Source organism: Scleropages formosus, chromosome 14 (assembly GCF_900964775.1).
Source record: "Scleropages formosus chromosome 14, fSclFor1.1, whole genome shotgun sequence".
Taxonomy (NCBI): domain Eukaryota; kingdom Metazoa; phylum Chordata; class Actinopteri; order Osteoglossiformes; family Osteoglossidae; genus Scleropages; species Scleropages formosus.
The window spans coordinates 18,204,010-18,214,911 of NC_041819.1; the positions used below are offsets into that span (position 1 = coordinate 18,204,010).

Below are 10,902 nucleotides of genomic sequence, written 5' to 3' on the forward strand. Positions count from 1 at the left end.
CCGTCCCATCCTGGGTGCGTCCCCTCCCCCTCTAGCCTTGAGCCCTGTGTTGCAGGGTTAGGCTCCGGTTCATCGCGACCCCGGTTGGGATAAGCAGTTTCAATCAATATGTGTGTGTGCGTGATAAAAAAAAAAATATTTAGACAAACTTCCAGCAACCATTCTCACACTTTTCATTGGTACTGTACTTCAGTGCTTGGAACTTGTCATCATAATAGGTGTATGTAAAATGTAAGGAAGGCAGGTGGGAACATGGCTGGTGATGAGTGGAAAAGAAATAGATGATGTGGAACATTTGAATGATGTGGAACACTTCAAAATGACAGATAAAATGAAAAATTATCGCAAAATAGATTTATGACAATAAAAAATCAAAAAATAATAGTTCAGCGTGATCGCTGCTGGCAACATTTATCAGCCACTTGTTTAGTAACCATCTCCTCTTTCGATCTTAGGATGTATATTGATTAATAATCAGCATGTGATCAATTAATTTGTTTGGATATGATCTCTTGCCTTCATGACAACTCAGACAGCATGTGCAATATATGATTTGCAAAACAAAACAATTTCAATAACCATGAACATTAAAAACACCAAAAACATAACATGTTATTTAGTATTGCATAAATAATCAAATGTATCGAATTTTTTAAAATATCAAAAATTAAATCATATCTCAGGAGATGCTTATAACTCCTTGCATAAAAATATTGATGCTGAATGCACGCTTTGTGTTTCCGTTAGGGGTAATGACTGTCAGTTTTGAAATATACATTGTTTCACCCACTCATAAGAGAATTCTTTGAAAATCAGGATTATTTAAAACACACTAAAGGTGTATAGTGTTGTGATTCATCCCCTTAAATGTATCACTTTTTTTAAAAGTTTTTCTAACCTACCTGATGAGGGATTGCACACACACACACACACACACACTTACTTTCAGAACCGCTTGTCCCATACTGGGTCGTGGGGAACTGGAGCCTATCCGGTAACACAGGGTGTAAGGGACACACCCAGGACAGGACACCAGTCCACCGCAAGCGGGACTCGAACCCCAAACCCACCGGAAAGCAGGACTGTGGTCCAACCCACTGTGCCACTACACCCCCCACAGATTTCATGTGAGGGAAAATTTTATGTTTATGTTTTTTTTTTTTCCTATTGAGCTCTTTATTTGCTTTCAGAATCATGCTCAAGGCATTTTACATCCACTACACCCGGCTTTCATCTCCTGGGGGTCTACTTTCCCTTCAAGCTCTGTACAAATAAAGCAAAATCATAATAATATAACATGAAATATTATTCACTTTTCCCTGATCTTTTTTTCTCACAACTCAGGTATAGCCTTCAGCCATGTTATCAGTCCAGCTCCATCTTAAAATGAAGAACAATTAAAGTGTAATTTAAAATTAATTGAGGTCTTAGTTAATAAGTTTTAATTTTCAGATCTTCCTGAAGCTCAAATCCACAACTTGCCACGCAGGGAAGTCTCAGAATCCCCGAAGAAATCCAATTCATATTATTAAGATTAAACTGATATTGGGATTAGCCTATCTGTAAATTCCAGAAGCTTGAAATTCAGCACTGTGACCCGATATGCTTAGGGGATCACAGAACTAGATTTGCCAGCAGTAGCAGGTCCAGCCATGTGAAAAAGCTCTATTTAGTGATGCCCAGCTTGCACAGCTAAACTGATGGACTTTGAGAGATAAACTGTCCAGCTGGCCAATGGTGGAGGAAAGAGGAGCAGCAGAAGAATGGATCCACAGTCAGGTTATCTGCCCTAGAGATTGTTCACTATGGCATCAAATCAGTTCTTCAGCACAGAATTTTACATTGCTAAAGGGCCTATGCTCATTTCGTCACAATTTATTTGCTTAAATTGTTCTCTCTCCATACCCTGAATGTATGGTCTTGTCTGAATTCCCACACCTGTCCAACACCTTGCTACAGCACACAAGATTGAAGTTTAACTTAAAGCATACAGACCTACTTGTGGTTTATCGTCTGACTGTCGTTAGGCACATCACAACTCTGCATAAACCGGCTATTCGGGTGATGCATCCAATTTAAACACCAAGTGTTTGTTGGTAACAGTTTGTTGGGGGAGGGGGGGTGCAGTGGCAGAGTGGCGCAGTGGGTTGGATGGGGTCCTGCTCTCTGGTGAGTCTTGGATTCAAGTCCCACTTGGGGTTCCTTGTGATGGACTGGCATCCCATCCTGGGTGTGTCCCCTCCCCCTCCAGCCTTACACCCTGTGTTGCTGGGTTAGGCTCCAGCTCCCCCGCAACCCCATATGGGACTATGGGACAAGCGCTTTCAGACAATGTGTGTATTTGTTAGTAAATTGAAAATCTCTTCTCTCAATAAGTCACAGGCAACAAAAACTTAGCACAGATTTATTTGCAGGTTAGATTCTGCAAAAATCATTGCTTTAGTTATACTAAAAAAAAAAAACATTTCACAAGATGGTGGCACAGTGGTGCAGCAGGTAGTACTGCTGCCTCACAGTGTCTGGGCTTTTTCACCATAGGTTTGAATCTGGTTCAGTCTTTGTGGCATTAAACAGAGTTCTCTTTGTGTTCATGCAGGTTTCTTCCAGGTGCTCTGGTTTCCTCCCACAGTCCAAATACATGCAGTTCACATGAGTCAGATTCAAGTAAAAACCCAGAGGCAGCCAGTAGCATAGTGGTTAGTGTTGCTCCTTTGGACCCAAAAGTAGCAGGTTCAAGTTTGCTCTCCAACAGTAATACTCTGGAGTAGGATCTTTATCCTAAAATTGCTCCAGTAAAGTCTTCCTGCTGTATGAATAGGCAAATAACTAAAAAAGTTCAGTGTTGTAAGTCACTTTGCAGGGGAATCAGCTAAATGAAGTAATGTAACCAGAACAAAGGCAACATCCTGCAGTACTGGTAAATTTAAAAAAAAAAAAAATTAAAAAGTGACTTCCTTTCATAGGACAGCTGGAATAGAGTGGAGCTCTGAATATAATTAAAACAATATTACATGAAAAGCAGTGCCTTTATGCAATACATACTGACCCATCCCAGCATTACTAAAACCTGGTATCTTAAAAAGCCACACCTCAGGAGGAGAAGCATGGGTTGCCTCTCAGATGTGGTATATAAAGTTTTCCAAAACCCTAGATGGCCTTTTTCTTGTGATCACATCAGCCATGAATTGGGTTCGCAATAGTCAGTGTCCATCTGGTTTAAATAATTAACTCACCTTTTAAACTAAGGTTGTTAGTTAATTACTTAAATAAGATTGTGTTGGTCGTGGCTGACCAGGGGGATCTTCATTACATGTGTTCCCAATGCCTGTGAATGAGGTTTGCTGACAAAGGAGGTCGAAGTCTGTAATACATGGTCCGTGTTCTTTTATGGTTACAGATTACGGTGCTGCCGGACAAAATAGGGCATACCCATTTGTCTTTGGTGCTGTGTTATACACATTGTTAGGTGTGCGTACACATTTTTTTTTTTTTAATCTTTGTTTTTCTACAGGTTTGTCATTTCACTTTTAATAAAAAAGTAAAATGTCAGCCAGGGGTTGCAGGTTCCGATTATTACCCGTTGGTGTATCTGGTCTCCATCCCTTGTGGTTGTACTGACAGCTTTGGCTGCAGCAGTTCTTTATCCTTACTCCCAAATCACTGAAGAATTCATTAAGCGTGGCTGGGCATCAGAGGGGTGCGAGTAGGCTGCCGGGAGTGCGGTGAGTGAAGCCGAAATAGTTTGCTGTTTTTGTCATGATAATGACACTGACCAGCTCTGTGTGTGTGTGTGTGTGTGTGTGTGTGTGTGTATGCGTGTGTGTGTTCTCTTGGATTGGTTACCTTTGTGGGATGCATGTTTACTTCTGTTTGCTGAATTTCATTCAAAATTGTATTTTTCTACCATATCTGGTTTCTGGCTTGGTGATTTATGGGGCTTGACTAGTATATCCCAGTGACCTTTTCCATGTAAGTTAAATATTTAAGTCAGATAAATATATCACTGTTATACATTCATATTTTATAGAACAGATCTCTGCCTGTGTCTTAGATGGTGTATTATTTCACACCAAAAAAAGATGCAATTTAACAGCATTTACCTGTCTTTGTTCTGAGTTCTTAATGTTTTTTTTTTTTAAATACATTATATATATATATATCTCATTTAGTGCTCTCATTAACTTGCTTGTAAAATGCTGCAGTTTCATTTTCACTGTAATTCAGATTCTCTGTGAAGGCATTTGTTTAAAGTTATTTGACAGAACTTATCTAAATGCAAACTAATTTCAAAAATTGCCTGAATGAATCAGGGATAGGGGAATATGTGTATGATATTATTGAAACATGGCATATAACATCATATGAAACTCAAAGGTATTGCTGGTTTGGGTCAGACACAGCTTATTGTTTAAAGTTGAGTTTGCATTTTTACAATACTGTAAGCAATGCATGAAGCAATGAACTTTCTGAATGTTTACATTTAGTTATTCCTCTAGCAGGTGCTTTTCTCCAATGTGACTTCAATTAACACCAATAGTAACTGTAATATATTACAGAACAGTACAGTATTTATATGAAAGCAAGTGAGGAAATTCTGAGTAAGTGGGAAGTCACTAAAATTGTTCTTGGGCCGACCCCCACACTCCATGCCAACAAGCATCGTTGGCAGGGAGTGTGGAAGACCAGATCAAGAACAATTTTAGTTATAGTTATTGTGATTACAACTTATTTATAGCATTCACTATAGCTATTGGGAAGGGACGCATATAAAGTAATAGGAAATTGGTGTAGAATGTATGGTTTTGCAAACGTGTTCCACACTGATCCTATATTTATTGTATAATTAAATAATTCCACTTTATATATAAATAGTATTTCCCAGAATAAAAATTCTTCAGAAAAGTATAAAATCACAAGTCATCGGACCGTAACTTACATTTTAATCCAGAAGTTAAGACCATCTGTAAAATTGTGTTCATACTGAAATAATTTTAAAAAGTTTGCTAACAACAAAAATAAATTTCCCATTTTAAAATTCCTCAAAACACTGTTTGCACTACTTTGGGGGGGGAAAAAGATAAAAAGCATTAAAAAAAAAAAAGTTACCAAAAGAAAGAGACATTTATGAAATGAAGGTCTGCAGTGTCACAACAATTTAGTTAACCATAAACGCTCCAAAAAATGTAGAATCCTCTTGCAAGCGCACTGACTTGAGGTCAAGGACCTGGAGGGACAGCATATCCCCCTGCTGTAGCTGAAAGAGTGCCCCTTGGTGGCTAGAGAAGAGCTGGAAGTCCAATTCGGCATTCCAGCACTTGGTCACAGCAGCTTTGGTCAGCAAAAGGGGCTCTGGGTACGAGGCGGTTTTCCTATATATATACTGCAGGAATTGTTGGGAATGCTTTCCGTGGGCCGAGGGCAGCAGCTGAAAATAAACTTGGGAATACACGAAATAGAGTCCTGCACGGGGAACCACAACCTCTCCATCTGTGGTGTAGCCCATTAGGCCTTGCTGTATGGCTGCTCCGTTAATGTTGTCCCATCGGAGAATGTCCGCTCTTCCTAGTCCGTTTTCCTCCGCGCCTATTTCGTAAGAAAACCCGACCAAGAATACAATCATATCGGACAAATAAGCAAAGCAGCATAACAGATGAGAACGTAAGCATCAATGCATATTTCAACGTGCGGCTTTGCTTGCCTTTCTTTATAAGATCGGGGAATTGCCTCAGTTCCTGCTCAGGCCCCATGTGAATGACAGGTTTGTTGGAATGAGACAAAGTTATGTTGTTGGCTGTAAGGGCAAAGGAAAAACTATATCTTCAGCAGTTATTGGGGGAAAAAATTATATCAGATATGTTAATCATATAAATTACATAAAGCAACTGGCTACAGTGAAAATGGCATTTGATAAAATATCAGTACAATACTATAAAGATTGAACAAAAATTACCTGCTAATTCCTGGTAAAAGGTATTTCTTATGTCAGAGGTAAGTTGCTGAAATGTACATATAAAAAAAAAAGCGTATCACTATATTATAGACAGTCAATGGGGGAAAACAGGATCTATAGGTAAAGGGACAATCCTATCAGAAAAACACATTATTGTTGCTAATAAAGAACTTTTGACAAACCTCCCTATGACATTGTCATATAACCAATTTGGTGTACAGTGACTCATCTTAAGAGCACAGTAGGGATGCGGAGGCTGTATTCTTTGTAACTTCAAAGTCACATTTACCCATTAAGTTAAAGAAATTAAATAATACAGATTTTATACGAGAAACATTGAGTATAGCTGTAAAAATCTGAGAGGGCGACCAGGGGGATGAAGATGCATAACTCCACCGTTTGTAACTTAAGGAACCATCATATATCATCTGACAGTCTCCACACACACACACACACACACTCTTTGTCCTGCTACCTTGTGTGCGGTGTTCTTCAGTTCTTCGATCCACAAGTCACAACTTGCCAGACCTTCAGAGCTGAGCGTTGCATTTTCCTGATAGTCTGGATCCACCAGCTGCTGCAGACAGTGCAAGGGATATTTCCCAAGTCTGGCAGCCTCTTCCGTCTTGAGGAACAAAAGCAAACATCGCACACATTGAAACGCACAAAATCCACAATGATTCTTAATATTTCTGAGCCATTATGATTACATTTCAGTTTCAGCGGTTTCCATTTGCTGAATTTCATTCAAATCTGTATTTTTTTTTTCCTGTATCTTTTTGAAAACGTTCAGTCTTAAAGAGGAAGTTGCCACCTAATAATCATCTCTTGCTCTCTAGCGCTAACAAATCACCTCTCACTGCATACTTGAAAATACGTGCAGAATAATTCAATACACAAGAGAGTAATTAGCAGAAAGCTGAAAGGAAGATATGACACTATAATAAAAATACATAAGAGTAAAACATTTAAAAGCTACTTAAGGGACATATATATAATAATAGTGCAGCAGTTTCACATCTGATCTGTTCCTATAATAATAATAATAATACTAGGTTTACCTTATTAATCTCTGCTGACATGTGGTAAACAAGAAAAGCAGTTACTATGACTTCCGCCCCAAGGATGAGACTCAAGACGAACAGAAACACGGTCCACTTTCCAGACCCCCCGTCGCTCTGGGGACTCCTCTTGTCCCCCAGCGGACTGTACGTGTGATGCTCATTGTCCGAAGTCATCCTTCCTCTTTACACCAGGAGCATTTTCAACGCGAGCGGAGCGGGCTTCGTGCTGTAATCCAGTTCCTGCTCTTTTCGCGCAGCTTTCCGAGCCCGGGACGCTCCCTGGAAAACCCCGACCCGCGCGTTACGCGTAACCGCCTCTCGGGCGACTCGCGCACTTTCACTTTCACACCAGAGTCAGTAACGCAGCGCTTACAGCAGCGTGACCAGCCTGCCTGGTGGTAGTACAAAGTCCAAATGGCAGAATCATGTTGTAAGAAGTACAAGTCTGTCTTATAATACTTCACAGGTAAGATGATCGACTTGTTAACCTACCAATAAAGATGATGAGAGACGAAATACTGCAAGTAAAATGTAGCGCGCGGATTGAGAAAAGATGGACGTCGCGTACACACAGCGAGAAGTATCAGCGAAAACAGAAGAAAACAATACTCTCAGATTAAAATCATTATTATTTTTTTATTTATTTTTTATTTTTTTAAAATGAGGATCCACACCCCAAGCCAGCCTGCTGAGGCACCGCTCAGGATTTTATCCCTCCTTCATTGGCCAACACACTCAGCCCCTTAGAGTCCCTATGAGTTCCCACAGCGGTTGAACACAATTCCACTTTACCCACAATTCAACTATTTACAATAAACCCATTTTCCCGCTCAAACTCCAAGTAACGCGGCTTGTTATAATAACAAATCTTCCGCTTGCGAGCTCCGCACTTGTCTACGTTTATGTTGTTTATATTTTCAATATAGACAGTCAACACATACCGGGCTTCTGCTTTTTGAATGGAATATGCTTTAAACATAAAATAAAGACAGAAAGAAAGCTATGTATTTATATAACTTTAAATGAATAAATTGAATTATTAATTAAATAACTTTGATTGATTTAATGTTGGGGGTGCGGTGGCGCAGTGGGTTGGACTGCAGTCCTGCTCTCCGGTGGGTCTGGGGTTTGAGTCCCGCTTGGGGTGCCTTGCGGCGGACTGGCGTCCCGTCCTGGGTGTGTCCCCTTCACCCTCCGGCCTTATGCCCTGTGTTGCCGGGTAGGCTCCGTGACCCCGTAAGGGATGAGCAATTTTGAAAATGTGTGTGTGTGTGATTTAATGTTATATAAATAATCTTTCTTTCTTTCTTCATGTGTCAGGGGAGGTGCGGTGGCGCAGCTGGTTTGGCCAGCTCCTGCTTTCTGGCTGGTCTGCGGTTTGAGTCCTACTTGGGGTGCCTTGTAATGGACTGACATCCTGTCCTGGGGGTGTCCCCCCCAGCCCTGTCACCTGTGTTGCCAGGCTAAGCTCCGGCTTGCCATGACCCTGCTCAGGACAAGTGGCTTCAGCCTGTATGTGTGTTGTTTGTTTGGGAACAGCTGGTAGCTAGTGGTTAGTGCTGCTGTCCTTAGATCTAAAGGTTGTGGGTTTAATCTGCACCTCTGGCTGTAATATGCTTGAGCAAGGTATTTACCCTAAATTGCTTGAGTAAGAATTACCCAGCTGTATAAACAGCTAAATAATTATAACTACAAATAAATGGGTAAATAACTGTAAGTACCTTAACATTATAAGCTGCTTTGGAGAAACATGCCTGGTAAATGTTTGTTGCAGTTTTGTGACTCGATCAGTGAGTAAAGCTGGTTTCTCGCCTCTGCTGAGTTATCTGGGTGGCTGTGGGTTCAAATCCAGCTCTGGGTGGGTCAGTGGGGTTTGTATATTCTCCGAGTGTGTGTGTGTGTGTGTGGGAGAAGATCCGTTGCCTCCCTTACCTAGGAAACCATGTCGGTGGTCACTATTCATGGATTTAGCATGTCAGGTAACAAATGTACCTTCTGGCTTATTGGAAAATCTATTTATTGCTAATTGAGTGTTTGCACTAAGGTCTGTTGAAAGTGATAAACTACATCTTCTGACTTTACGCCTTATAGCATGCGGGTGACGCAAAATAAATTTCTCTTTAATGGTAAAAGAAGTACCCTGCTATGGACTGGCCTCCCCTCTACCTTGCAACCAGTGCTTCCTGAATAGACTCCGGACCACCGTGACTCTGCTCAGATGAATTTATTATTTAAAGTGGATGGATGGGTAATAAAAAAAGTGCTCTTTTTTAATAGTTATAATCTGTGTAATGTGCTCTTAAGTACATTTAATGGCATTATCTCACCACTTTGCTCTTTCTCTTTTGTCCGGAATATAACGATTTCAGTATTTTTGTCTACATTCAAAGTATTTCTGGGAACAAATTACTATGTGAGGCCCTCACAATGACATCTGACCCCACTCACCCATCCCACAGCACTATTCTCGACAGCATGAACCCCCCCAGGCCATCTGCATGCTGAATATATATATGCTCTAACCACTACACTACCAGCTGTCCCTTTTATTATATACATATATATATTTTTTTATATATATAATATATATATATATATATATATATATATATATATATAGGAGACAGCTGGTAGTGTAGTGGTCTTGAGCAAGGTACTTACCCTAAATTGCTCCTGTAAAATTACCCAGCTATATAAAGGGGTAAATAATTGTAATGTTACCATTGTAAGTTGCTTTGGATAAAAGTGTCAGCTAAATAAATACACATAAAAGAAAAGCCTGCACAGGTCACTTGAACATGGCACTTTGTGCAAAGTACATCTCACCGTGAAGCAAAATAACACATTGCCCAATAACTGAATCCTCCACATGGAAGTTGACCATTACCCTGGAAAAAAATATACTTGAACTGTTAAATCCTTAGCACACACATTGTCCCCCTATGTATTTATTGTGCACCTACAGCTCATGCCACTGTCTCTAATTCTGTCTTTATTGTCTAATGTTTTACTTTCTCTGCTACAGTGTAAATTATCAGCCCTATATAGTTTTCTTTTTAGTGTATATTTTATTATGATATTTACATGTTTTTAGTATTATTTATATTGTCTGTGTATATTCTATATTATGTATATGTTTGCCAGTCTGTGGTCTGTGTACTGCACTGTCCTGTTTTTGTGCTTGTCTTGCACTGTACGCTGTATGTGGCACAGAGGTCCAAAGAAAAATAAAATTTCATTCCCCTATATATGTAACTCACCTGTAGGCGGAATGACAATAAACATGAGTTTGTCTATTGATCTTTTCCTTCTTTCCAGCATCTTATTAGTATCTATGTGTGGAAGGTTCTTTTTAGAATGGATGAAACCACTTTGGGATTTAGATGTTGTAATTTGTATTTTAGGCATTTTACATATTCCATATTTGTATATTCATAAAGTGAGGGATCAAGTAAATTGGGCTTAATCTTAATTTATTACACATTGATGTAAAAAGCACTTTTATCTTCTCTTCAAAAATTCATCTAAAGAGAAGGTCACAAAGCCAAACAACAGCAGCGACAACGACGATGATGATGACGATAATAATAATAATAATAATAATAATAATAATAATTAATTTGTCATTGCACTTTTTCTGCACTGTCCGTGTGTGTTTTTTTGTTTTATTTGATATTTTGTAATTCAATTGTGTGTCCCTGTGAGGTTTGAATTTAAAAACAAAGAAATCCAAAATTTAAATGTAAGAAACACAATTCCACTACAAGGCACTTCCATCCGTCCATGACCAAGAATACTGTATACTGGCGCAATGACTTAGTTCGTCCTCCAGGCTGCTAGGTGGCAGCAGTGCTCCATTCATTGTTTCGCCATAGCTGTTTCAAAACG

The 10,902-nt window shown here is 39.6% G+C and overlaps 1 protein-coding gene across 2 annotated transcripts; it reads right to left on the minus strand.

Annotated features, from left to right (window-relative positions):
* Positions 1-5,043: 5,043 nt before the first annotated feature.
* On the minus strand, positions 5,044-7,738 carry tnfsf10l4 (tumor necrosis factor (ligand) superfamily, member 10 like 4). 2 transcript variants are annotated; one of them, XM_018746584.2, is made up of 6 exons: positions 7,507-7,738; positions 7,012-7,293; positions 6,426-6,575; positions 5,951-5,996; positions 5,699-5,791; positions 5,044-5,583 (listed from the first exon to the last, which is right to left on the minus strand). In XM_018746584.2, the coding sequence occupies exons 2-6, from the start codon at positions 7,186-7,188 to the stop codon at positions 5,156-5,158; spliced, it is 894 nt and encodes a 297-aa protein (XP_018602100.1). In that variant the 5' UTR covers positions 7,189-7,293; positions 7,507-7,738; the 3' UTR covers positions 5,044-5,155. The 2 variants fall into 2 exon arrangements, with proteins under 2 accessions (XP_018602100.1, XP_018602099.1); XM_018746583.2 differs by lacking the exon at positions 7,507-7,738 and having other exon boundaries at positions 7,012-7,476.
* Positions 7,739-10,902: the final 3,164 nt, after the last annotated feature.

Coding starts and splice junctions, on each gene's coding strand:
- tnfsf10l4 (XM_018746584.2), bottom strand. CDS start 7,188: ATGACTTCGGACAATGAGCATCACACGTACAGTCCGCTGGGGGACAAG. Junction 5,997..6,425: donor TGAAGAACACCGCACACAAG/GTAGCAGGACAA, acceptor TGTACATTTCAG/CAACTTACCTCTGACATAAG. Junction 5,584..5,698: donor CCCCGATCTTATAAAGAAAG/GCAAGCAAAGCC, acceptor CTTACGAAATAG/GCGCGGAGGAAAACGGACTA.